The sequence below is a fragment of the Ixodes scapularis genome, unplaced genomic scaffold (assembly GCF_016920785.2).
Source record: "Ixodes scapularis isolate PalLabHiFi unplaced genomic scaffold, ASM1692078v2 PGA_scaffold3__209_contigs__length_174095766, whole genome shotgun sequence".
NCBI lineage: Eukaryota > Metazoa > Arthropoda > Arachnida > Ixodida > Ixodidae > Ixodes > Ixodes scapularis.
In genome coordinates, this window is record NW_024609868.1 from 7,467,772 (window position 1) to 7,495,429 (window position 27,658).

Sequence of the window (27,658 nt, forward strand, 5' to 3'; positions counted from 1 at the left end):
TGCCGCGTGACGAGGGTCGAACCAAAGTTATCACGATGCGATGGACGCGGTTTAAAGGGTAATAATGGTAACGCCGTCTTGGAAATTACTAGTTTCACCGTGCTTCTATTAACCATCGACAGATAACGGGAACGACAGGGCGACTCTTTCAAATTCCCAGCCTCCAGCACGCGCGCGTTGCTTTCCGCCGTGCTTTTACTGCACGTACATACTCGAGGCTCACGAGATGCTCGAAGCATTCGCGAAGGCAGGAAAGCTTGCACTGAAAACGGGACAACGGAAGCACCCTCCTGCCGTTTCCCATCTCGTGAGCGACTATAACGCGTTCGACCGACGCCGCCGTTCGCAGCGTTGGCCTAAGTACGCAAGGATCAGCCTAAGTACGCAAGGATCAGCCTAAGTACGCAAGGACAGCTAGGATTCCTTTATGTACACTTACGTTCCGAACTTATGCTTTGCCTTAACCGGTTCATCGAACCTTAGCCGTGCTCCACGCACTCGCGTGAAACCCGGTATAAGTAACTTTGTATCCGCGCCAGTCGTTAACCCGCTGCATTTTCGAAGATCGATACCCATTGGGTGCGTCCCTTCTATATATTCAGTCCTTTGAGCCAGTTAGCGAACAACGACGTTGCTTGCTTTCCCCCAACCGGTGAAGCTGTCGTCGTAAAACTCTTCGTGGCGTGGCTATGGTTGTCAGCTCCCCTTTCCGCGCAATATTTCCCTTCCCTGAAGCTGTGACTTGCAACGAACGCCAAAAAGAAAAAAAAAACGCAACGAGACTTTTAGCTCGTATATTTCAACATAGGCCCGTAGTTGACGTGCCCGCGGACTTTTTTTTTTTTTTTCTTTCCACCACCGATGAGTAACTTTTACGGGACTATGCACAGCAACGCTCTAGGGTGCGAACGTGACTGACAAACAATAAGAATCAGTGAAAAAAAAAAGGAGGGGGGGGGGGGGGGGGGGGGGAGAAAGAGAGAGTGGTCGAAAGCATGCAACCACAAATCTGGCACGTGGCAACACGTTTTCGTTTTTTTTTTTTTCTTCTTCATACAATTAAAAAATACGTACACAAAAACAGCGTAATTGTCTCTTCGCCCTCCATGCAATTTTCGGTTAGTCCGCGTTAAATAAATAACGGGAACAGAGGCTGGAAGAGAGTGGTAAAACAAACAAGCAAAAACAAAAATAAATTCAAAAAGGAAAGAATAAAAAACAACAACAACAACAAAGAAACGAAAGCATTGCCGGAGATTTCGGAATTTCATTTCACGAATCAATAGCACGCGGTATAAATCGGCCCGTATACCCCCGTCATGGCAGCTGCACGAGGCCCGTGTTCGTGCTTGCGGAATGAACTGCGCATGCCCGGGTTTGTAACGTCGTCTCTCGCGATCCATTTATCGGGTGCCGCCGAAGCGAGGGAGGCGGAGAAGTAGGAAGAGGAGGAGGGGGAGGGGGGGGGGGGGGGAGCGAGCACCGACCGAATGCAATCGGACGGGCGCATCAAAGTGGGAGGACGCGCGCTCCCCATTTCTCCCCATCCCCTCTCCCGTCACCCCTTCCCTACTTCCCTCCTCCTCTTTCATCTCACTTTCTCCGCTTCCTTCTCACCTTCTTCCGTGCTTCTTCCTTACGGGTTTCAGCTTTCCACTCCTTTATCACCTTCCTTCTCTTTTCTTTTCCCTAGTCTTCCCTTTCTCCACTCCCGCTGTTCCCCCCTTTCCGATGCCATATCCCTCCTCTGCATATTCCATACATATCTACGCGAATGGCGTTCGCTTGACTTGCAAATCAGCCGGGTTATTCGCTCTCGCCCTTTTTCCCTTCCCCCCTCTTTGTGAAGGCGGTCGAGGAAGCTCGGCTCGCCGAGGTTGTGAACTGTTCCCTAGGAGAAGCGCTGTTTCGCCGTCTTTTCCCTATTTCGAGCCCGATGGACGACGCCAACAAACACGCTGTATTGAACGCAAAGGGGAAGTTGTATTCAGATAGCCATACTTCGTTTCACCTTCACGATGAACCGCGGTGGACGGAGCAACCTATAGGGTGCATTCACTGGACGCCATATTTGAGGGCGATGTTTAGGGCGCATGCTCAGAACGAGCTTACATCAATAGGCTGCTAAGACAAGAAATCTTGATGGTGTGGAACGCACGTTACAAAAGAACTGTGGAAGCTCGCCGTCAGCACGCGCTCAGCAACCATGCACACAGATATGGCCGCCAGTTACTCCCTATACTCCGTTCAGCGTTCTGTGATTGCAGCCGAAGCTACAAGCGCGAGCTGCTGGCTGTGATACTGCCGTGATACTGCCTTTCTAGCGCGAGCACTCGTGTCAGACAAACGTTTCAAAGTCACGATCGGGTGCTCTCGTGCTAACGGCATGGGCTGCAGTATCAGCCCAAGGGTGAATGGAGTGCATAGTTAATCCAACGCTTTGAGCGATTCGCGTAACTCTGCGTCTCGTGTTTTTTTCTTCTTTTTTTTCTTTTTTTTTTCTTTTTCACTGCGTCTTTTTGGAATGTCACGCGAAGTTCACACGGCGTTGGATTTGCTGGGATGGCTCGTGGCGCCCTCTGCGGTTAGATCATAGGGTGAAACGGAGTACGGCACAAAACGGAGGACGCGTGGCAAAGAAATGCCGTGTTGTGAAATCGCCAGGGTATTGGGGGACGAAGAGTATTTGTCTTGAATGTCGGAATTATACCTTGTAAGGTAATAATGTTCGAGCTTCAGTCCTTCCGCCCAATAGTTCGTGAGCAGGAGGAATCCCATATTTGATTCTCGTTGCTGCGATCCCACCTGTACGACGAGCCTGTCTGCAAGCTTACTTTCTGTTAAACAATCTCGTTCCGGCTAACCTTTTCTTTATCTTTTTTTTTGTACATTGAACACGCCTCTTAACATGTATGCCTGAATGTGTACTAGCCTGAAAATAGTTCGTTGCTGTTAAGACATGTTTCAAATACGTTTTACACCAGCAGAAGATGAAATTATGTTTCCCTGCGGTGACGATAAGGGAATGGTATAGTGTCTCGAGAATGACTAGATTCCTGGCTACACTACCTCGCTATAAAACTACACGGACGTTCTTGAATTCAGTGTTTGTATCCGTATAAAATATATAATGATCCTGCGGCCTTGCACGGAAGTTTGTCAGTGATAGTCAGCTTAGTTCTCTAACTTGTCAGGACCACCTCGTGGGATATCGACAGATCCCAGACACGTCCACCACGCAAAAAGCGATCGCTAAAAAAAAGAGAAAAAAATGTATGTGTGCATTTACATATGAGTACACCGCATCACCAGAGGACCACTAGTGCTTTGTAACGTGCTCACATACTATCCGTATTCCTTTTTCCGCAAACACAGATAATCGAAAAAATAAACGAACATAATCGCGTATTAACCGGCCATCTATTACTGACAATTTGCACCCGAGTAATGTGGTCCAGCGCTTAGTCAATTTTAGTGTGACTCTAGTAATGCGCCTCCTTCCAGTAAACCTCTGCGCATGTGTACATGTTCTCCTGTGGCCTCGCTTCAGGCTCTAACATTTTTTAGAGGGCAGCATCCAGCACCACCAACGTTTTAAGCACTTACTTTTGCACGTGTTTCGTCTTTCTCGATGACTTCTTTCTGAGCACTGGTAGTGTGGAGCATAAGAGGCAATGAAAACCGATACAAGACACTTATTCTTTTCCTTTCCATTAGTAAGGCGAAAAGTGGGCGCATCAGGTTGCGAACAGGCAACACCGTCACCTGAATTGGAACTTTCGATTGTGGAGAATGAGAGATGAATGCTTGTGCTTTTGCGGCGATATGAGATTCCTTGCCTTTCTCCATTAGATCAAAAATTTAATCGGAGATTGGTTCATTGTAGAAACAAGAAGCTTTGACTAGGTGGCGCAAGCCGCCGCCCGATTAGCGAAGCCGCCGCCATCTATCCATCCATCCATCGAGGTCCATTCGTTCCTAACAATATACTGACACCAATAACTAATCTTCGAGTACTGTCTTATACCGAAACCCTGCGCTTTTTAGTTTTTGTTTTGTTACCCATGCTTGACTACTGACGCACGCTTTAACGAAGGTACAACCTGACCGACCTTGAAGACAACTCCCTTGTAAAGACACACATTGCCCCTTTCCCCTTCAAGAAAAAAAAAATCGCAGAGCCAATGTAACAAAACTTACTCCGCGTCCTCTGTTCGCTGAGCAGTCACTGCGCGAGCAGGTGTAGCTCTTTAACAGGTGTCGCCTGCGTGTTGTCTACCACAGCTGGTTCCGATGAAAGTGACTCCGCTCGAAGAAGACCGCGAGTTGAGACACCCGAGACAAAGGAGACATTTGAGTAGTGCAAGCCTCGTTCGCAGCGAGGTGACTCGACGGATCGATGCGGGGAAAGCCGACGCCTTTGATCCGCGGCGCGTGAAATCTCCCCAGCTTAATTTTCCAGGTAATGTAGCAGGAATGCAGCCGCCCGTCCGAGCGTGCTTCATCCCGCCGCCCTGAGAAGGGCTCTTCGCCGCAAGACCGCCTGCCTGCCTTGCGGGGAAGCGTTCGGCCGCCGCGGGGGCCGCCGATGGCCGATTTGGGAGCCGCGGTTGACTTTCGCGCCGAAACACTCCCGCGTTTTAAGGGTACACTTCGCGTGCTTGACCTCCCGGGTGTTTACCGCCCTATTTGCTTCACACGGGTCTCAAATATATTTTATTCGACGTGCTATCACCCTTTCTCACCAAATACACCCACCCTCCTTTTTTGTTTTTGTTTTGTTCAAAAATCATCCGTTTGTCCGAGCGTTTTCGTCCACTGCAGAGTTTGTGTTGCGAATTATTCGAGCGAGCCGCAATAAGTTAATACAATACTCGTATATCGACCACGTAAGTAAGAATGAACAACGGGAGAGCGAAAGCGAACAAACATATCTCGTTAGCGATCGCGACCATCCTGCTTACTGCGTGTCTACACCCTACAGTGTTCACTGTCCTTTTTTTAGGCATCGACTGCGTCAGTTCAGCAACCCCCCTTCCCCTTATTAGCCAGCCGGTTTTTATTTTTGCGAGAGATAACGCCTTTTTAATGTCGCAAGTCTTTGTTTCGAATTAGCGAGGGCTTTCACGGGAAATCTAGTGTCGAATGGCAGACCTTATCTACTTTCAAGTATATTCTAGGCATCATAGTATTGGATGTAGTCGTAGCCAACACCGTTAAGCTGAGGCTACCCCCTCTGCACTCATTAAAAGAAATGTAAGTAAACCTCTCAAAGGATATCCGCAGGTCGGTACATTCTTCAAGACCGCGGAGACGACGTGCTTTCGTTTGCACGCTTGTCGAAGATGTAACGACTGGTTCGTGAGAATATAAGCCGAGGTAAGCAAACAAACTAGCTTCGTCGTAATTTGTTTGACTCAGCAAGGCTTCATCGTCACCTCCCGAATCCACGCGTTTCGACACTCGTAGAAACACGTCCACAAGAGATGTGCGCGTCAGCCTCCATTGAAAGCGCCGAGGTATATGCCAATCACTCCGATCCATAGAAGGAGAGTGGCAAATGTTGCTGCCCGCATAAAATGTTTGTCCCATAAATACGATCTTCGACATCGGCACACCGGATCAGAGAAGCGAACGTGCGGCATATTAGAAATGTTAAAAAAAAAAAAAGAAAAAAGAAGTGTATATATATATGTATATACATACACCCGTTTCTCAAGATGGCTGCCGGACAACTTCCGCCATACTCTGTCAGGTGACGCCGCTTCCTTTCCGGCACAAACCTCCCTGTCGGCGATGTTTCGCGGCGAAAAGAAGGAGCCGAGCCGTCCGCGACACGTAAACACACACACACACCGAACCCCGACGAATCAGCGCGTGTTGCAGGGCGTGTGCAGCACGCGCGCGCCGCAGGGCGACGGAACGAGACGCTGGAGGACGCCCAAGGGGTCATTTGCCCCCTCCCCGACCCGGGCGCGGCTGCACGCAAGCGGAGGAAACGACCTACAACCGACCGAGGAGAGAGAACAAGATCGAAAAGGCGGGGGAGGGGAGCGGGCCCCGAGATCGATGGAGAAATCAATAGGAACCGCGCAGCGCTGACTCGGCGTTCTCGACGACGAAGCTCGCCTGCCGCCGCACCTTCCCTTTCCACCGTCGCCGTGTATCGACATTCATATCGATTCCGTCATGACGAGGCACCGGCCAATAAGCGCCCATCGATCGCCGGGTCCGGCCTTATTGCGTCGGCTGGCTGGGCTGCCGGCGCCTACGGCCCAGAGGCGCGAACGTTGTCCGAACCCTTCTGACCCCACCGCTGACCAAGGTGTCGTGCAGGAGTGCGCCCTTGTGACGCGGCAAGATTGCGTCGCTGGAATCGCCTTGTCTGGTTCGTTACGGTCTAGATGGCGCGCGAGGGTTTGATATCTTCAGATGCTCTGGAACCTGGATGTTTTTCGTGGGCGTCGTTCAGCTTGCCTAAGAGGTGTGTTCCCGTGGTCTACGATGGTATAGTACGTATTATGGTGATTCAAAATGCACGGAGGAATGGCGTTATGACCGTTGTGTGAATCTGCTGGCAGCTCCCTTGTGCTTGAGGTGAACTTGATTCTACTAAATTATAAAGTGCCAGGGACAGACGAGGAAAAGAAGAAGACAGGACAACGCTACCCTGTTCTGTTAAACCAACTAGTCCACCTTAATATTTTAGAACCGAATCGGCCTTTTGGAGACTCTGTGTCTGTCTTTGGGCTCTCCAGGCGTACGTGGCCGACATTGCTCTGGTCGATAGCGGCGTCTCCTTTTTCCCCTTGCGACGTACCCCAATGGACGCTACGAGCCATGTTAGTCAATTCTGTACTTCACGCTCCCCACGTGGCTTCGAAGCTCAAGCTCCCCGCGTCGCTCCGCCCAACCAAAAGGTCGCCTGACATACCCCGATGAGCTTCGAATTGGCCCCGATGGTCCGTAGCGTCCGTTACCTTCCATCGTAAAGTAAAAGCAAACAAACAATCGGAGTATCTACGGTCTATCGTCTGAACACTGCGTTCTGCAGGACACCATGCAGGACACTCAGTTTTTATAGCTCCAACCCGCAAACCTTCGCGAATTTGAGACATTGTTCGTTGGCCACGTCCGCGTTTACCTCTGGATCTGCCGTGTTACGTTGATGTGAAGCAGCTAGCTGCTTTCAGATGATGGGTACGTACTACTCTGCGCAGTACTAAATTCTTCCTGCCGTAAGAATTACGTTTTTTTTGTGTTTTTTTTTCTAACAAATTACTTTGATTACAATCTTGAATTTTTTTTTTTTTTTTCGGTTATATTTCTTGTTTAGGACTTGCAAGTTGCTATTTCTGACAATTCGATTTTCAGTGGGATTTATAATTCTTCACTGCCCAACTGTCTTATTCGGGAGAAAACAACTCCGTCCGCATCGTACGGTATTTTATAACTCCTACGAATATAGTTATGCTCGTTGAATTCTGTCGCTTAAAGGGAAACTGAAGCGGTTCTCTGTTTGAGAAAAAACATTTCAATGGCCTTCATTCTACCTCCAGGATCAGGAATATCAAGATTATTTTTCAATTTGGTGCACGGAGGCTTCAGAAATTAATTTTTAAAGTACCGCCGAAGCCCCTCCTTCCCAGGGCGTGACGTCACACTAGGAGCGTTCGGAATATCTGCTCTCGCGCATCTTCAGCGCCTGTCAAAGCTATGCACGCGCACTCTTGCTATTTTCAGAAAGGTCAGAAAGAGACGTCACGACTGGTGTCAGTGCGGAAAAATATACCTGGCAAGCTTGCCGTTGCACGCGCTGAACACACGAGCGACACGCGCTTGGAGGCCCGAAGATCCTAGTATGACGTCACGACTGGTCGAATGTTTTTTCGCTTTTTCTCGCTTTTAGTTGCATCTTCGGGGAAAACAAAAGTGATATTCAGATTCACGGGATAAAAATACGCCAGAATTCACCTCTAACTCGTTTTTTTCAAGAAGTGTTTCAGCTTCCCTTTAAACCGAAGTGACGTGCTGAGCGAAACCCGCAAACACTCGTTCGAAAAGAATCTCCTTATTTCTCAAGCTCTCAAATCGGCGTACCACTTTTTTTTTGTACTCTTACGCACATTGTATGCGTACAAATAAGATACATATCGTACTGACTTTACTCACTATAGTTTCGGTATACGCCTCCGTCGTACTGTCAGACAAAAAAGTGGTGCTGAGCTGCTGTAATCCGATTACGTTCTCGCTTTCTCGTCAATTAGATTATATTGACGCTTCATTTTACAAATCGCATTCTACGAATAAAAAAGAAACGCTTCGTACACGTGTGCATTTTCCACTTTTTCTTTTTACGTTCTTTATTGGGGGCACTCTTACATCAGCCAGAAATTTGAGACTGCGTTTCGCAAGCAAATACGCGTGTCGTTTGATCCCTCCTGGCCTTGTTTGCGCGGAGCCTCCTGCTCGATCTGTCACGCCCGCGACATTAGATCCTGTCCTTTTTGTTTGCGCCGCCAAAGTTTCCCGAAGCTGGAAGCCGTGTTTGTCACAAAACATCACGATCCGTCAGACCGTCTAGCTGTGTCTTCCTTCAAAGTTTGGCGTGTCTTTCCCAAAACAGCCATAATTGGAAGGCAATCAGAGAAAATTATTTGCAAAAACGTAACTCTTTTTTCTATATATATCTTTTCTTTCTCCGCAGTAGGAAAAAAAACATTGTGTAAAGAACTTCCCACTAAACTCAACTCTTAAAAAAAAAAAAAAAAACACAATAAAACGAATACATTCTAATGGTTCGTATGTCCTTTGGAAGGAACAAGGATGGCAGTTTTCGAGTGCGAGATTCAGTAATGAGTTTAATTGTTTAAACATCTTGCGAGGAATTATACTAAATGATTGCAGGCTTTTGATATTGCTTTCACGCCAAATATGTATAAATAATGGGAAGAGCATAAAACACAGGGACGGTCAAGACGACTTGACGCCAAGATGTCATTCATGTCTTTGTGAATTGTCGTAGCACATTTATATAAACCTACTGAGAGCGTTAGGATGACTTCAGGCCTTTCATAGTCGTATATGAGCCTGCCTTCTCGCTGTCCGCTGCCAGAGGAGATGCATTGCATCTCCTTTGGCACGGTGGTCACGAGACGTGGCCACCGCGAGGCCACCTGGTCACGTGACATTACAAAGTCATGTAAAGTCATGTCATGTGATGCAGTATCACATGACGTCGCGTCGTGGTATCGTGTGACATCACAGACACCACAACGTGACACTGGGACGGGGTCACGTGGTTAGTGTCAGTGCCGGTTTGGTGACCACGTGACGACAATAGACTCGCCGTTTGGTGGCCCAATAAAGGATGTCACGTTTAAAAGTATATAGGACATTTATTTACGCGTAAATGCAAATGGCGAGAAAACAACACCAAATAAACACGCGGTCACATAGCACTGGGGAGAAAGTATGGGCTAAAACCCCCTGTGGAATAACAGCTCAATAATTCACCAAGAAAGCACAGAGCAATCAGAGAAAATAGACTTGACAATCTGTGACAGCGTCTGACAAGCTCTTGGTGATGTTAGTGGGCTCTGCTCGTCGCAGGGGAATTCTATTGGCACTTTCTATCGTCGATGCCTAGTTTATGTTCGTGTACCGAAAAACCGGGTTTCATCTTCTTGATCCAACCCTGTAGTATTACTTTAAATGCACGCTACCGATAAAGCTGCGCATCATGTAGAGCCCTCGTTCGCTTTGCGGCACGAATATAGTGGATTCGCTACCGGCCGCTGCGCACCAAGCTAAAAAGAAGACATATCTAATCTGAGAACGCGCCTCTTTTTGTTCTTCTCTTTCTCTCTCCCTTTCTCTTTCTCTCTCGAGAAGGAAGAGAGAGAGGAAGTTTATTTGCTACTCCCAATCACTGAGCTTCGTTGTGACGGCCAACTCTCGAGTGGCGTATGAGACCACAGGAATAAAAAGGCTCATGACTCGATCGTTTTCTTGGTTCCTTATCCTCTTTGACTTCCGTAAGGCCTCCGTCCGGTAAGGCTCGGCTCGCTCACATCACAAAGCTGCCGGCGCCACCGCCAACAGAAGCAGCATTCATCGGCTGTCAGCTCGACACGTTAGGTCGGGGGGAAAAAAAGGGGGGGGGGGGGGGGGGGGGCGTTGCCGCGAAAGCCTGGAACATCGACGACGGCTGCCTGCCAAGAGCACCCCCGAGAGGCCGCCTCCCTCCTTTGTCGCGAGTCAACGGACCAAAATAGTGCGCCCGTAAAAAAAAACTGACAAAAAATCTGCCGAGAACTTGTCTCTCGGGGAGGAAGAGGGTCGCCCTTAGGCGTCACCTGTGCTCGCCGCAAGGACGGAGACTCGAAACTACCGTTCCCACGCTTTTGCTTTTCCTTCCTCTTCGTGCCCTCCCTCCCCTCTTCTTCCTGCTCCAGCTTTTCGCTGCTTTACATTTCTTGTCCCTGAGTGCGGATCAGGCGTCCTTGACAATCGTCGCAGCATCTGTGCCCATTCGTCATTTCCAGTGGCTTCCTCGCGGATTTTGGTAACCGCAAGTGCGCCTCCGGCTCTCTGCCACTGGAGCGCTACACTTTCCAAGACAACCACTTTTCGAAAAGCCCCTGCGCACATTTGCGTTTGAGCGCGGTGCGTTCCGTAGCGGCGAGCGGACGCGCTGCGTGGCGAAGAGCGCTCGCGCCAAGCTTATACAGACACAGCTGCGATGACACGCAGTCAACCGCAGCCAAGAGCAAATAAGAACGCGCTATCGTCGCTAGCGGCTCACCAGTAGTGCGCGAAATACGCGGCAACATGGCGGCGCCAGGTGACAGCGTCGAAGTGTTCGATCTTGGGACAATCCCCCTGGCTTCTTTGGCATTCGGTCAAGCTTGACCCATCGCAGCCTCGGAAAAAGCAGTCCCCACCGCTCCCCCAAAACAAAAGGGAGTTTTCGTAGACGGTTTCCGCTGTCCCGCAGCGTTCTCCGCAACCCGCTACGAGATCCGGGACTCTGCAGGCAAGGCTAGCGCCGCGCATGCGCAGTAGTGGCGTCGCCGTTCCGGAGACCTAGCGGAGCTGAAAAAACGGTCTGCGAAAATCCCCTAAAATAAGTACTGCGAGCGGAGAACCGGATACGCCTGGCCGAGTGGCGCGAGCGAGCACGTGACCCTTCTTTCCTCACCGTGTTTTCCAAAGAGAAAATCTCTACTGGCAACAATGAAAAATTGACGTCAGGGGAAGGGAGGTGTTCGCTTTGTGGATTGCAGACTTTGTTCCCAACTGATTACAAGCAGTTTCGTGGTGTCAAACGACTGCTTTGAAAGCTCGCTCCAGCGCCCGCACTGCAGCACGAAACAAATGCCCAGCATAGTTCATTATTTGACTGTCCACTCGACCTACAAGCCTGCTTTCTCCTGACGTCACAGCATTGAAATACACGGGCATAGTTGAGTCTTAGTTTTGGCATCATTTCCACTTGCCGATTTCACAATAACTACTCTGAATTTCGCGATGCTAAATAGCATACCGGAAAGGGTGAAGGCTGGCGATTCCGAAAATATAGTTAATTGCAGAGCTAAAAAAAAAAAAAAAAAAAAAAAAACGTTGGAGTACCCCTCTAAGAGTTCAACTGTATAAAGAACTTCGTCACCATGTTAAACTCTCGGCTTTTGCAGCAAGCGTTTCGGAAGCGATTCCGTGTTTGGGTGAATGAACCAGGTGCTTTATGAGCTTCGTTGGCGCCAGGGGTGGTCGTTACATTGGTCGGAAACTTCTTTGCCTCCCCATAAAAATTGAAATCGTCGGGAAGGATGAAAATGCCGGGCATAGGTTTAAAGGTCGACGTACACTTCGCGCTTTCCACTTTTCCCGTCTCCTTCTTTCCTATATCCCCTCCACTTTTTACCTTGCACCCACCTGGCTCCCCTCGCAGCTTAGGAAAGGGGAGCGCTAAGGGGATTATCTTCCCTGCACAACGTGGGCCCTTAAAGGTCTGTTCAAACAGGACACTTCACGAAAGCGCGAAGCGACACTTCTCCGCCATATAAAATGCAGCAATGCAATTCTGCCTGTTTTTCTTTTATTTTGCGAAGGAAAGCTTCTTTTTTTTTTTTTTTTTTTTTTAAAGTCACTTTGTGTTTTTTACGGGGGCCTAGGCATGCTCATCACGTGGGTCCGGGTAGCCACTCATGCGCTCTGTTGGCTGTCAGTCAATCGCTCAAGGCTTCCGCGGGTATTCAAGTCTAATCCCGAAAACGGGAAAGGAAAGGTTAAGGCCCGTTCACACAATCGCGTTTGAGTCCGACCGACTGAGACAAGACCGGTTTTTAAGCATCTTGCGATGGCTTACGACCGGATGCGCTGCTAAGGAGCCGGCCGCAAGCCGTCGCAAGATGCTTAAAAACCGGAGTCAAACGCGATTGTGTGAACGCGTCTTTACGAGGGCGCGGCAGAACAGATGGACAGGCACCGACGTCACGGAAAAGCAGAGGGGGCGAGGAGGGAAGCCGTGATGTTTGCCAGGTAAACGTCCAAACAGAAAACGGACGACCGGACTTCAACTTAGAATGTCTGATAGTAATGTCCGTTCACTCATCTCTTGGTCACTGCCACACTTTTGTCTCCGCTACCGGGTCTGGTTGCTGTAAGCCATTGCTAGGCAATCTCAGGCCTGCGTGTTGCATGAGGCCCCAGAAGCAAGCCGACTGAGACTCTTCCGAATTTCCAGTCATCCGTGGCTCATACTACCTTTAATTGCTGTGCATGTCGTCATGACAAGCAGTTTTAGCTACAACTTATGGCGTGCAAGCAACTCTCATTCATTCGCATAAGCAGGTGATGTCCGGACCCTCAGAAGGAGTTCGAACTGTCAAACGGCAAGACGAGAAACTCGGATATCATTTTGATTTTTGAGCCCCCCGTGCACTTCAACTAGTGGTTCCTCTTGTAGGGACCGTCTTAGAAATGCAGAACCATATAAGAACAATTACGCGTCTTACGAAGATGTGCATACTCCATCAGCGGTGGTTTTCACAGATGAATGTTGCGAAGTCAAGGTTAATTCTCGTTGAAATTTGAGTGACTGCCGCCTCGGTCTTGTGAGGAGTCAGGACCACAGTCGAGTTCCTTTGGAAGATATGCGAATCGGTTTGTGATTCCTGCTTTGCGCAGGCCCCTCCGCATGGGCCGATTCGCCGAGTTTAGAAAGCCCTTCAGTCTGGATGGCCCTTGAGGTGTCCGCGAAGCAGAGCTAGTATCCAACACAAACGAGACTTTCTGTTCCCCATTTCTCTTGTCACGAATGTATGAGATAATAATACAACGGTCTAGCATCCTAGAAAGTTCGTCAAAAACAGAAACACAAACATAAACGCACACCTGACACCCTGATGTCTACAGAAACCACAATTTGTCCACACCCCAATATAAGTTCTGGTAAAGCCGCAAGACAAAAGGATTGCAGTATAATGACTGAAATTCGGCCGATTATAGCCTGGTACGGTCTTCGGAACCAAAGCGGTTCGGCATTACCTCCGGAGAAGAAAGAGGATGGAGATCACTAAGGCAGATGAATAACATTTTCAGCCGCCACAAAGGCGTGGCGACAGAGCTACCCTCCATGAACCGAAGCCCTTGAACTACTTTCTCGTTCGCCAAAGAAGGGTAGCTCAGCGAGTCGGAGAAAAGAAACACCTCGCGTGGCGAGACGGTTGCTTCCGAAGCTGGAGGGGGGACGGACGACTGTTGCTTTGGCGGCTTCTTTCGTTTCCCTCCCGCGAGGAGTCCCTCGCGCGCTCTCCTCCCGTTCGCTTCGTCGCCCTCCCGCCGCTCCGCTGCCCTGCTTCGCTCATTTTTAATGGGAACGGCTGGGCAAGAAAAGCGCAAGTGTCGGGCGACGCCGCGGGGCTGAAAGAAATCTGGAAAAAATAAATAAAATAACCCCGGCGGGTGCGTGTGGCCGGGGGGAAAAAGGAAACACCGTCGGGGTTTGCTTGCTCCTCCTGCTGGAGTGCTCGGGTGAGATGTGACGTCAAAATGACGTCGCTCATTCTAGTAGGGGGCCACGGGGGTAACGGAAAAAGGGAAGACGGGGAGGCAATAAGAGAGGAAAAAAAATGGCGGAAGTAAGTGGGAATCCGCGTGGGAGGCTGTTGTTTCTTTTCGCGGTGCTGGATCTGTTCCGCCTTTTTCCTTGCTGATGGCGCGTCTCCCACGGCTGCGTTAGGGACACTGAACTTTGACTCATTTTAGTTTTCGCTTTGGCGACAAAGAGTCGTCTTTTGCAAAAAGCTGTAAGTTGTGTTGTGTCGTATTTTATTCGTACGTAATACCAATAAGAAATTAGAATAAAGATGTCAAGTGAAGGCGTTGAAGAGAACTGTGTTTAGATATCAAACATTGTCACCAGTATTGCCATGGACACTTTGGGATTAGGACTGTTTTCAGCTCAGTCAGTCTCCCTAAATTACAAACATATATATAGCGCGTGTAGTCTTATAAATATCACGGCCTTGACGTTTTTCGAACCGTCTCAGGCAAAACCGAAACTATCTGCTAGAGATAGTTTCGGTTTGGATAGAGATATCAGAGACCACTGATATCAGCTGTACGGCCGCGACGTGACGTCACGTTGGTGCTGCGGTACGCGTCGCCCAGTGTTGCTTGACAAAAAAACTAACCCGCTTGCCACTTGCCGAAAAGCAGCTGGTCGCATCTTTTAAGATCGGTTTTAGTGGAGTACACGGCTTTACTTTGACGTAATGTTGCGGCCGTGGGCATATTTCTTCTCACAAAAGCAATACCAGCCACTTTTTTTTTTTTTTTTTTTACCAGAGTTGCTTGAGCATTTCATTATCTCTCCGCAGCCAATCAGATTGCGGCACTAGCCGATAAGAACGCCGAAGAACGGATCACGAATCGAGGAGTGTGAACGTAATGAGTCACCGCCTCGCTGTGTACGAGGTGAGCAAAGAGCACTCCTCGTCCGTGATCCGAAATGCAAGTCTGAATGCCACTGCTTCGTTATTAGCGTCGAAGGAAAGACAATGGCAAAGAATCGTACCTCACGGGGGGCATTCCTGCTACGAAGGAAGAGGTTAATCGAGTGAGTAGATTCAAGATATATCCAACGAGCCAAGAGAAGCGGGGCAGGGTCAGAACCTAAATAGCCAACTCCGCAGCAGATTTTGTTTTGCACAAGTTAATTATCGGATAAGGGCAATGAGCCTCATCGATATGGTCAAAACGTTTCTTCGGTATTCGTCGAGCTGTCGCCGTAGACTGCGCTGATTGGCTCCGCGAGTGCTGGACGGGAAAGTATAACGAACGGACTTATTATTCCTTTCTTTTATATTTTATTTTTAAAGCAGGATTGCATTTTAACGAAAGCTAGCTCAGATTTTGTGCCCGTCCGTTGCGTGGCTTCGGACGGAGTTCACAGTGGAGCGGAGCAACCATGTGTCTCGTGGCGTTATGAGTCGCCCCACACGATGGTCCCACGCTTCTGTATGTGCCTTCTCCGCGTCGTCGAAGCGTCGCCTCGACGACACGGAGACGCCAGGTGACGCTTCAAGACCCGGCGGCGCGTGCCGGGAAGGTGGATACTGGACAGGAGCGGCTGCGTTTCTCATCAGCTGCAATTCGGTACACATCAGTCTGATCAGTATATCGAAGAACGGCTGTAATTTGTTTTTAGAGCGGCGCGCTATTTTCCCAGTCGGGTCCGTAGATTGCAATGATTGGGTCCGATAGCAGACGCACGGACACATTTTGATGCATTTATATGCAGACAATTTTTGAAAGCGATGCAAACTCGTCCATTTTACCCACTGATTGTTATTGTTCTTCTTTCTAGAAAGTGTAGGGTTTCTTGACGAGTGTGTGTACACCTACAGATGTGTTTATGTTTTTTTATTACGCAACGTTTATTATGTTGTATACCTGCCTCGGCATGCACTGGTGGAACCCAAAAGTTGTTTCTACATATATACAAAACTTCGCCAAAACTTCATCTTTTTGCCCAGAACCTATCATCGAAAAACACAAACACACACACACACACACACACAAACACGCACACACAATAAAACGGAGTACCAAGTAAAAGAAGACAACAAGAATGGGGGAAGGGGAAAGGGGGGGGGGTACATTTTCTCATGGACAGTTTCATTCGGCCGTAAACCGTAAGGAGAAAGCAAGTTTAAATTTGTTTTTTCTCCTCTTTTTGTTTGTCAAACTTGCCTCATACTTCCGAGCACTCAAAAGAACGCTGCGAACTCCTTCGCACACTCCATTGCGACTTCACCGGATCTCTTCGACCGACCTCCGATATTTTTTTCTTCTTATTTTTTTTTCGGCTGGGTTACTACGATTGCATTTTTAACACTTTCTGTAACTCCTTTTCGACGCTTTCCATCACTTCGGACACATCCGTCGCGCTTTCCAGCGAAAGCGCCTATCAGTTCGTCAAATGTGCATTCCTCCCTCCGAAGCTGCGGAGAAAGGTTTCACCACCGCAATCGGAAGAGTGCCAACGCCAGTGCAGTCAGAAAAGAGAAAAGGCACTCCGAACGAAGATTGACTTTCTGGAAATTCGGATCGATATTGCACGGGAGAGAATACGCCGACGGGCGGGGGAAAAAGTGTGGATGGGAAAGGGGATATTGGGGAAGAGGACTCGTGGAGAGGAAAGGGGAAAGAAAAAAGAAAAGCGGCAGTTTGACTTTCTCTCTACTCTGTGCCTTTGACCTTCCGCAACTTCCATCGCTCCCCTTTCATCGGTTCCCCCTTTTACCTCCTCACGCTCTCTCCACCTCTGCCGGGACTCTCGCTGGAACCTCATTTCCGGTTCCGTTTCTTGCGCCATATGTCCGCCATCTTGTCATTTGGCTGTTGTGACGTAATAGGCCCGAAGTGTATTTAGCCAGCTCGGATCTGCGTGACGCCCTGACTCGATGCTTCACGGCCCGCTAGAGCGAGATTTTTTTGTATATATTTTTTTATAACCTTGTTATTTGATTTTTTTTTTTGTAGTTCTTTGTCTTTATCTGTCATCGATTTTCTCTGTAAAGGCGGCATACACATGCGGACGTGCGCGCGCGCCTGTTTTGTACGGAAAGAGAATGTGTCGAGCAAAGCAGCGCGTCTGATTTCCTTTTCTGTGCCGACTTGAGAAGGCCGAAATATCGATTTTGTGCGCGCGTTTCGCGTTCTTATTACGTAGCGTCAGGGTTGCCAGTCTAGTGGGTTTCCTGCTAGATATGACGACGGGTTTCAGCGTTGCCACGCTGGAAAAATTGCTGTTTCTGTCGGTGGCGGAATTTTCTTGTCGTTCTTTTCGAGTCATGTTAGCGTTCTTTCTGGAGGTATAGCATGTTCTATAGTTTTCATATTTTAATCCTAGATAGTTTTTTGTTAGGTTAGAGTCATCAGATTGTCATCTTTGCCTACCCTCGGCCCTGAAAGCATGAGAACTCAGAAAAGGAAGAGGGCCATAGGTACTAAACATCACTTTGAAAAACCAAGCGTGTTGGTAAAGTTACGACCCCCCCCCCCCCCCCCCCCCCCCTCCTTCCCAAATGCGTGGACAAAATATCTGTTGACGCCTTTGGGGGCCGGTTCCGTTTCATTCTTGTTCATTGCTAGTTGAAAGACGTCGCGTTCTGTGCTCCGGTATTTATTCATTCTTTCGCGTGTAAACACCGAGACTGGTCATTGGAAGTTCAAAGTTCCAAGCAACGTCATGAGAGCCAGATACCACTGCTGTGAAGCAGAACTTACAGCAAACATATCAATTTGGTCGCTGAAGGCATACTTGCCCTGCTTCTGAAAATTAGCGGTTTTTCGGGATTCCTCTGTCGGGCTTTTGATTTCAAGTTGGCAACACGTGTAGCCAGGGTACCAAGCCTCATTTGTGCGTCCTTTTATGTGTTATGTATGCATCTAATTACCTAAACAAAAGGTTTATAAACGCTGCCCAGTGTGTCTTAACTAACAAAATGTTCAAACTTTGGGCTATCTTCTAAGCATGCTTTGAATAAGCTTTTTCTTTGGCCAATAAGTTTTCCAAATCTTTTATAACTGCCAAACATCCATTTACGCCAACTTTAAAAAAAAAAAAAAAAAAAAAACATTGTGAGTACTTTGATAACACTGGCTGCATTAGCCCTTTGCGTTATTACACTGGCGAAGACCACTATTACCATCACTATTTTGATTTTTTAGGCTAGGTGTCGCCAACTACCGCCCGTTAAAATGGGTATAGAGCCGATGGCGTCCATCCATCCATCAATCCAAATTTTTTGCGTATTTTTTTTCTTTTTGGAAAAAGGGGGGGGGGGGGGGGTATAAGGGCTGCAGGGGGCTTGGATGACTCCATGACCGCGTTGTCACAGGAACGCAATCAACCCACTGAGGCGCTCCAATTATTTACTCAGAATGTGTCCGATTATTCCTTACGAATGACGGGAGACTAAAGAAAATGGCTTCGCTTTCAACCCGCGTGTCTGTCATTCACATGACTAGAGACACGCATCTCGTGTACGCAAATCCATTAAAAAGAAAAGAATAATGATGTGCACACGGGACAATTATCACGAAGTTTCACTCGCCATGACGTTTCACCTGCGCACGTTGCATTTTTCAGCTCTAATCGTTTGATAAGTTTCGTCACACGCTGGAGTCCTTGTATCCTACGCCGTGATTCGTCGTCTCTTTCGCGACAAGAACTCACTTTCTTAGACTACAGTCACTACACTCTAAAAAAGCCCACGCGTCTGCTTTCCCGCATAACACTTGGAGAGCCAATCACCGCAACTTACGGAGGCACCTCAGCGAATGACGATGCCGAAACATATGTTTAGACCAAAAAATGCAGTCTGAGCAATGCAAGCGTGACGTTTTGCATTGCTTAATGTCACAACTTAGAGTGCGTTTTTTTGGTCTAAACATATGTTTCGGCATTTTCATTCGCTGAGCTGCCTCCGTAAGTTGCACTGATTGGTTCTCCAAGTGTTGTGCGGAAAGCAGACGCACGGGCGTTTATTGGAGTGTATATTGATTATCCCCGACAGCTGCGCTCGAAGAAATCTAAAGCGTCCACTTCCCCCTAAGGCACTTGGCAGAGCTAATCGCTGCAATCTACAGAGGAAGCTTGGCCAATCACGAAACTAGAAATATGTTGACATAAAAAAAAAAGAAAAAAAAGTCAGCTCTGTGGCATTGAGCCCGAAGTAAGCAACGTGAAACGTGATATCCTCGATGCCAAAGCGCATGCCGTTTTCTTCTTTTTATACGTAGGTTTAAACATATTGTTAGCCTCGTGATTGGCAGATTGCAGCGATTGGCTCTTCGCAAGTGCTTTGCGGCGAAGTAGGCGTACCATATTCACGCATCTTGCTTCGTTCTTCGGCGTTCTTATTGGCGAAGGCCGCACTCCAATCAGGGGCGGATGCAGGAATTTCCAGAGAGAGAGAGAGGGGGGGGGGGGGGGGGGGGTCAGGTGTTGGTCAGAGTACCATATGTTTAGGAACCCCCTCCCCTCCCCCGTTTCCACGCCCTAAATTTTTACACATGCAGAAATCAAGAGGGGAATCAGGACATCCGAACCCCCCCCCCCCCCCCCCCCCCCCCTCTTAATCCGCCTCTGAGTCCAACAGACCCTTTTCAAAAACCCTCAAGCAACGTCGGCGGTCACCATTTCTTGGACACGAAGGCCCTTGATTGGACCCGAGTTCACGCCGATCACTGACGCAGCCTTCGTGTCCAATACATGCCCAGAGTACGTGCCCGAGCAATGGCCGACTCGGATAATGGACGCTGCAGATACTATACGGCGAGCCTTTGAAAAGGGACCATTGGCTGCACTGCATCTTCAAACATCGATGACAGCTATGTCACCCAAATATATCTTAGGTTGCTAGGCGGCCAGTTATCCTGGACACTTCTCGACGGTGCAGCTTCGACAAAAAGCCGACACCATGATTACCGCCAGAGTTGATCACGCCACACCTCGCTGTCATAAGCAGCCTACGACATCCATTATCACCCGATAACAATGATGAAGAACCAATTAGACATGCCCCCTCCGCTCCATGTGCGGTCTGCTTCTCTTATCCAATTATGTAAATAATAATAAAAAAAAGCTTTTTAGGACGTCATTCGACGGACATCCAGGTCAACACCGTCGTCAGCCTTCTAAGATGACGCCACCATCGCTTCAGCGCAAAAACACAATTTTCGATATGGAGCAAAAAAAGAAAGCGCGCGCGTACACGGTACAGTGGCGCCATCGAGCGGACACTTTGGCAACCATCGACCGCATACGCGGGAGGCGACCAGCGCTCGCGAGTGCGTGTCTTTTTTTTTCCCCGTTAACAAGATTTCCTCGTAGCAATCGATTGGTACGGAAAGCAATTGCTTTTATCCGGGACAAACTCGTGCGACGATGTCCTACGCAGAGTGTAAGTGCCGCAGAAACGCGTTGTTTGACGCACGCGCTGTTTTGCGCCAGCATCGTCGTTGTGTACGGCAGTGCAAGTTGTGTCCGTGAATGGCGTTGCCTGCTTGAATGCTAGGCGTCTTCGGCGCAGCCTCTTGATACTCGTCCGCTTTGCTTTCTGCTTTCAGGAGCGCTATGAGAAGATGATGCATCAGATGCACGAAAGGCGTCGGGGTACACCAGATGAAAATAAAAATTTGCAACAGGTAAGCATTTGCTCTCCTAACTGCTTCGGCCTCCAGCGGTGCCGCGCGTGGATGCACGTGGTTTGAAGTGCGGCTTTTTTCTCCTGCCTTGTTGCGTGCATGCGCATTAAAACGCTGCATGACCGCAGAGATCTACTAAACCGTAATCCGAGCATGCGAAGCTTCGGTCGACGCGTCATATTCCTAGAACAAAGTGCGCGAGATCGCGAGTGCCGTGGCGCTGTGTGTGACGTAAGGAGAGTTGACGTGCCCCCTCACCAACAATGCACGGGTCGCTAGAAATAGAAACGGTGAACAAATGATGGCAGCTTGCTCGCACGCTCGTCGTAACGAGCCAGAGTTGCCATAAGCGCGTCGCGGGGGAGCATTTGGGTCACGCCAGATCGCGGACTCGGGTTTTTATCGGACCCGCGCGCACACCATCCGCACGCACGCACACATGTACGACGGCGGAGCCGCGCTCCGCGCATATCATTGGCCGAAGTGCGCGCGGTCCGCGAGTTCAGGAGGAGAACGGAAAAAGGCTCGATTCGAAACGCCCCCCCTTTCCCTATCGCTGCGGTTGTCAAGGCGACGGGCGCTTTTCCGATTGTTCTCGCCCCCCCTCCCTTCCCTCCCCTCCATGTTACAACGGCCACCATTTTCAATATTTTCGATCGACGCGGTCGTCGATGGCGTCTTGCTCGTGCCATCGTCGTCGCTGAAGTCAACAAGGAGCGAGTGCCTTTTAAAGACGCGAGTGGAGGAGCGCGCTGCTGGAACCGCCGACCGAAAGCCCGATGTTCTCCGGACGCGAACGGGTCTGCCGTGGCACGTGAAGCGTGCTTTTCTTCCTCCCTCCACCCTTCGCGAGGCCTCTCCGCGCGGGGTCTTTTCGTCGGCCTTCCCGAACCGCTCTCATGGAGGATCGGCAGCCGTCCGTCGCGCGCGCCGACGAGCAGCGCTCGGGACACGCGTCGTTGTGATCGCGGCGGTGCGTCGGCAATGTCGGTGAACGCGCGGCGGGAAGACCCCGCGACCACGAGAAGCAAGACGACGACGAGACCGATCTGAGAGCTGCGTGCCCGGGCGCTCCCGCCCTCGTCCAACCTGCTGCTGCAGGTAGCGAGCGCCATTTGCGGAAGCGGGGTCGCCGGAAAAGACGGCATGGCGGCCTCTCCGGGCAACCGAACTAATCTCAACGGGCGGGCGGTGAACGGCGGCGGCGCTTCGACATCGCCCTACCTCCCGCAGGGAGTGCCGGAACACCTCGGACATCCTGGGGTGAGTTTGTACCTGCCACCGGAGGGGCTGGGTGTGTGTACGTGCGGGGCCTTGCGGTCTTTCGTAGCGCCCGCGCTGCTGCGCGGGGCCTGCACAACATATGGGAGGGGCTGCCGCCGGCGCTCGTCGGCCTTGCCCCTACGACTCGCCCCGCTTTTAATTTTTATCCTCGTTTATTCCCGCACCCCCCTGTGTCCATTGGGTGGTTCAAATCGCTACCGTGTTACCCGACACACGGTCGCTACAGGTAGGTAGGGACGGGGATCGAGGGCAGCGACCGCCGTTTTGTTTGGGTTCGCCCGCGAACGGTGGTGACCTTGTTTGTTTACAATATGGCATGCGATGCTGTTCGCTAACCCGGGGACTGCTGCACATTAACAGCCGCCAACCTAACTTAGAACTAACTCGTTTAGTGGCGCAAACGAATCTGTTGCTCGCTGGCTGTGATTGGGTATTGCTTGTCGTTTGTTTATCTGTTTTTGTTCCAAGGACGGTGTATGGGTATCCAAGCCGGTTGGTCGGCTCGTGTGTAAACATGAAACAGCGCGCTATGCGTCACTGCATATCGGGATCTCCACAGAAAAAAAAAGCTCTAGCGCAGCTACCTGCCCCCAGATTCCGGGGTTCTATTCATTTCGGGCTTTCGAAAAATGCACCTCGAGGGAAGATCGTGAGCATCTCAAGAGCCGTCTTTAAAAAAGCCAGCTGAAATGTAGTTTGCTGGGAATTCACCGCTGAAAAATAAATGGAAAACTGCAGATTGGGCACAAAAGCCTGGCTGTTGTACTTTTCGTCTTTTGTATCACTAGGCGAGGGGAGGACTCTCTTCTGTGGGAGCCAGGTAGGCACATGAATAGATCTCCTTTTCTTGTATTACAGGAAGTGTGGGACATTAAAAAGTGAACAAACACAAACAGCTTCTTTTCTTCTTCAGATTGGGGAAGATGGCAATGTTACGTTCTTAGCACCCTCCTTTTCTTTAGCAGGTTACACTTGTAACTTCAAAAGAAAATAATTCCCTGCCTGTAAGGTAGATCTGAAATTGGGTTGGGTGTTTTTTTTTTTCTCACAATCTTTTGTGATCTGCTGAGCTTGGCTAGTGCTCAATGCCTTTAAGCAAAAAAAGCGGACCAACAGTTTTTTTGGTGGCATTTTTACAATCTTTGGTGTTTCATTTCAGTATTTTTGTATGCTAGTTGAAGAATGGATGAGAGCAGACATTTTTACCCTCAATGTTTTCTTGATCACTTTTTTTTATTTATTAATCCGAGTGATTCCTCACACTGTTAAAGATGTGCCACAAAGATACACATTGTCACTTCTGCCTCAAAGAGAAACAAAGTTTGCAAAAATTTTGTGCATAACATAGTGTACATATCTTAAGGAGATAGGAGAAGCTTGGCAAGTTGTGCTTTTTTGAAAGGAATTTGGCAGTCACAAGGCTCTTGAGTGTCTCTAACTTTATCTCTGGAAGCTGTACAAAAGATAATGTCCACTTGGATGTTATGCTGCCATGTTCCCTGTCAATGGTGAACAATAGAAAAAAAGCAGAGAGATTTGGATTGAAGTAGCACTACAAAACTATAGATGAATTGATTGTTCATACATTAGATAATGTCTGAAGGACTTGGTGGAACTGGGAAGCTATCAGTACTGCTCCTGGTGCACAATCATTTACTGTACTCTAACCGGCTGGCCAAGTATGTTGTAGTAAGAGTCAAAATGCAGGCGAGCTGGGGAACAATCATAATTAAGAATTGAAAAGCTTGAGACAAGGAAACAAAAGGGACATACACACCACTGTCTCAAAACCAGCACAGCATATAGCTGTCATATACTTCCACAAGTCTTCTTCTTTGTCAACCTCTATCCAAATTATACACATTCAACAGCAGGCACACTTGCGAAACTAAGAAAGCCTCGAGCACACAAACTGAGTCTTCTTCCTTGTCGTCTTCTCCCTTGTTGTCTTCTTTCTTGACGTATTCCATTGAATACATAATGGTAATGGTAATGGTAATCTTTATTGGCTCAGAAGAGCCCTGGCACCGCGGAAAGGCGACAGCCCGTACCATGGAGGCCCGCGGTGCCACGTCTAGTGATTATGATTATGATGTTATCCTGCCATTATACATAATATAATGGCAGGCACGCACAAACCAAATTGTGAGCATCAAACAGAGGTCCAAAGGGAGTTTTCAAATGTCAATTGCTCACTGGAAGAAAACATCCAGAAAAAAAACCCAAGCACAGCCTACTTGGGACTAAGCAGACAAAAACGCTTTTGTGTCGTCGTCCAAAGTCAAAGAGGGCATGCATATACAATTTCTTGCGCTCATAATTCGAATTGTTTTTTTAATCACTCTTTTAAACTAATCTTTTTTTTTTTTTTTTGCCAAGCACAGTTGTCTGCTTCCAATCTGGGTAAAAATTTCTACATTCACTCAGGTATTTTACAATTTCAGAACTGGCAGAAGAAGAATTAACCGCTCTCTTGTGCTCCAATATTCAGTCGTTCAGGCAGCGGCCAGTTAGACCCCCGTACGAGAACCCGCATCCGTATACTACTGCCATCTCACAAGTGGTTGCGGTATCTCTATGTTTTTTGTTTTTTCTTGTTGCAAAACCACCACAATCATCTTTCAAAGCGGCAGCACAGCTGTAGTAAAGCTAGGAAACTATTGCTTAAAAACCGTTGAGAAACTCGAAATGTGCTGATGTTATGTTTACAGAAAAAATAAAAGGGACATCAGTGATGCATTGAGTAAGCAGAAAGAATGAGGCTTTCTATCAAAAGTATTCTACATTGATTTGATGGGGTTAATAATAATTTCACTTTATCCTGATCACAGGATTCCGAAGGTTAGCGTCTATATTTCTATATAAGGATTATCAATAAAACTTTTTGTCCATCAAGTTAACAATTAATTTGGGGTTCAGGTGACGAGCGACTTGATAGAAAATAAGTTATTCTTAATATTATATGTGTCAGGTTTTTGTGTAACATCCTCCATGTCAAGGGGGAGGGGGGGTGAAGATCACATTGAAGCAAATCCATGTTTTCCTATATACACGTGCCACCGAAGTTACTCTTGGTGCGTTGAAATATTCTGGAAGCAGAAAAATTAAATATTTTTTTGTTTTTTTATTTATGAAACAAACCTGCATCCTGTAAATGCCAGAAGGGGGAACTTGTTTAATTTTAAAGGTGTTTGGTTTGCGTTAATCATCAGTATGATTTAATTTAAAAATTTGTCAGTCAGGATATTGATGTAAAGCTTTGCGATTTATATATCTGCATTCAATTTCTTTCCCAGACATGCACTTACTGCCTGTCAGGAATGTGATCTGCCAAGGAAAACCAGATGCTTTCGTGCAGTCATAGTAAGAAAAGAATAAAAAGGGAAAAAGTGAAAGATAACCCTGGAATCGGCCATGTGTCAATAGGTTGAATTTACAGTCACATCCGAAAGATAGCTCACCTTTCACTAATTCCGTTTGGGATCGTAAAGGGTGTGGGCCAACTTTCACAGTGTGGCCCAAAAGCAGCCGGAGCAGAATAGATTCTCGTCCAGTCACGCTTACATCAGCTGCCCAGACCACACCACGAGTATCGTATTATTGGAAAGACGAAGGAAGCCCTTAGTTTAATGAAGTGCCTTCTTAGTTGCACAAGGGACACATATAGTTGTTGTCAGCATTCACATTGCCTGCCCCCTTGCACAAATCGGCTGTACCCCGACAATGTTATTTCTAGGAGTGGACCATCTTTTGGGGTGTGCAATTTCTCGGGATGCTGCAGTGCGCAGATGATAGGTTGGATAAACCCCCCGTTCCCTTTGTGAGGATCCCGTCGTTGTTGTTGCAGATCGGTGGCTTTCCCGGTCACAGCGAGTACCAGCTCCCACCCACGCAAAAGCCTGCCCCGCCGGCCCAGGCCGGCCAGATGTACGAGATGGGGCCGCACTTCGGGGCCTTCCCGGGCCACCCCTCTCAGGCCCTGGCTTTCAATGGCCACATGGCACAGCACGACACTGGCCGCCTGGGGCTCCCCGGCGAAGAGGGCGACTTCCCCACGCGCCACCAGATGATGAACAGCCGTCTCAAGACACTGATTCAGACTAGGCAGAGCCAGAAGGAGCAGGGTCCCTTTCAGGGGCTCGAGACGACCCTAGGCCCCTCCGTCGGAGGAAGCTTTGTGCACCCGCAGGCTGATGCGACGGCAACTGCCTCCCGGGGGTTCCCGCCGCTTGTGCGGAGCAACGGTGGCTGCGGTGCCGTGAGCAGCAACAACAACGGCGGAAACAATGGCGGCGGCAACAACAACAACAACGGCACCAACAACGGCGGTGGTAACAACGGCAACGGCGGCACGGGCGGCGGCAACAACAATCCGAGGCCTCTGTCGTCAAACGAGATGCCCGGGGATGCGTGGCACGATGCGAGCCCGTCCTCGGGTCCTCCGCCGGGCAGGGCTGGTGTCGCGGAGCTACCGGAGTTTGCCAAGAACGGGTCCTCTTCCTCCTCCCAGGGAAGCAACAACAACGCCAACAACAACAACTCCGAAGCTGAGTTCTCCCAGCCTGAGGATCAGAGTCACGAGAGCGAGTTTGCAGAGGGTGGCGCTGCGGAAACCAGGGGAGGTGGCGGCGGCGACAGGTCGAGCGCTCCCCCCAACGGAATGTTGCCCTACGGAGGCTTCTATGGGGCGCAAGAGGCGGCAGAAGTCCGGAAGGGTGGCGAGGGCAAGGTCCCCCCGCCGACAACGAGCGCGGCGACGACCACTTCGGCGGCGGACGTTCATGGTGGTGGTGCGCATTACCAGTTCACGTCGGCAGCGACTTCGATGAGCACGACGACGACGAGTGCCTCCGTTCACGGCAAACCCTGCAACGGACCAACGCAGCCTTCGTTTGCGGAGCGGCAGTCGCCCAGGGGCGGCCCGTTCTCCGGTGCACCGACGTCATTCGCTCCGGCGCCCCACTTGGCGAGTATGCACCAAGAGCGCCCGGTCCCCGATAGTCCGACGCAGCTCCGCAACGAGGGAGGCGAAGCCGGCAGCGGCGGCCAGACGCGCGGCAACGAGAGCGAATCCACGGACGCGGCAGCAGTCACATCGCAGCCTTTTTTATCGAATACGACCACATCTATGAATACATATACAAGTATTATCAATACATATAACAGCTTCGCCGCTTCGTGCGCGCCGTCCTTCTTGGCCGAGCACCAGCAACCCAAGTTTGGCGGGAGCGTGGAGGATGCGGCTCGAACGGGGGGAGGAGACGCATCCGACGTAGATGGTGGTCGTATTGCCGTCGGCGAATTCCGTGGACTCGACTTTGGGGCACCCCCCCTGCCTCACCACCCCGGTGGCCCCGAGGGCCCCAGGCCGCACTACCCCCAGTACGGGGGGGCGCCTGCCGCGTTTGTGCCAGAGGGTCCTTACGCTGTTCCCTATGGGGCCGGGAACCTGGGGAATCTGGGGAACCCGTTCCCCCTGCCCCCCATGGGTGCCGGAGGTCCTCCCTTTGCGCCCATGAGCCTCCCTGGTGCCGACCCCTGGTGGGAGCGGCTGGAGCGGCTACGCAGCAACGCCAAGGCGGAGCCTCCGGCCTGCGACTGCTATGGCGCGGATGAGACGCGTGAGTACCGGACCCCCCGCAGTCCGTCC

The 27,658-nt window shown here is 49.6% G+C and overlaps 1 protein-coding gene across 8 annotated transcripts in view; it reads left to right on the forward strand.

Moving 5' to 3' along the window:
- The window catches only part of LOC8042599, a 213,463-nt gene that overhangs the window by 158,154 nt on the left and 27,651 nt on the right, over window positions 1-27,658 (forward strand). For 3 of the 8 annotated variants that reach the window (XM_029982550.4, XM_040220001.3, XM_029982556.4), the window contains 3 exons: window positions 20,647-20,724; window positions 21,826-21,987; window positions 25,856-27,629. In XM_029982550.4, the coding sequence (XP_029838410.2) occupies window positions 20,647-20,724; window positions 21,826-21,987; window positions 25,856-27,629 (2,014 nt within the window). Of the gene's footprint in view, window positions 1-20,332; window positions 20,481-20,646; window positions 20,725-21,825; window positions 21,988-25,855; window positions 27,630-27,658 lie in introns of those variants that run through there. The other 5 variants (XM_029982555.4, XM_040504378.2, XM_040220003.3 and 2 more) reach the window with 5 other exon arrangements.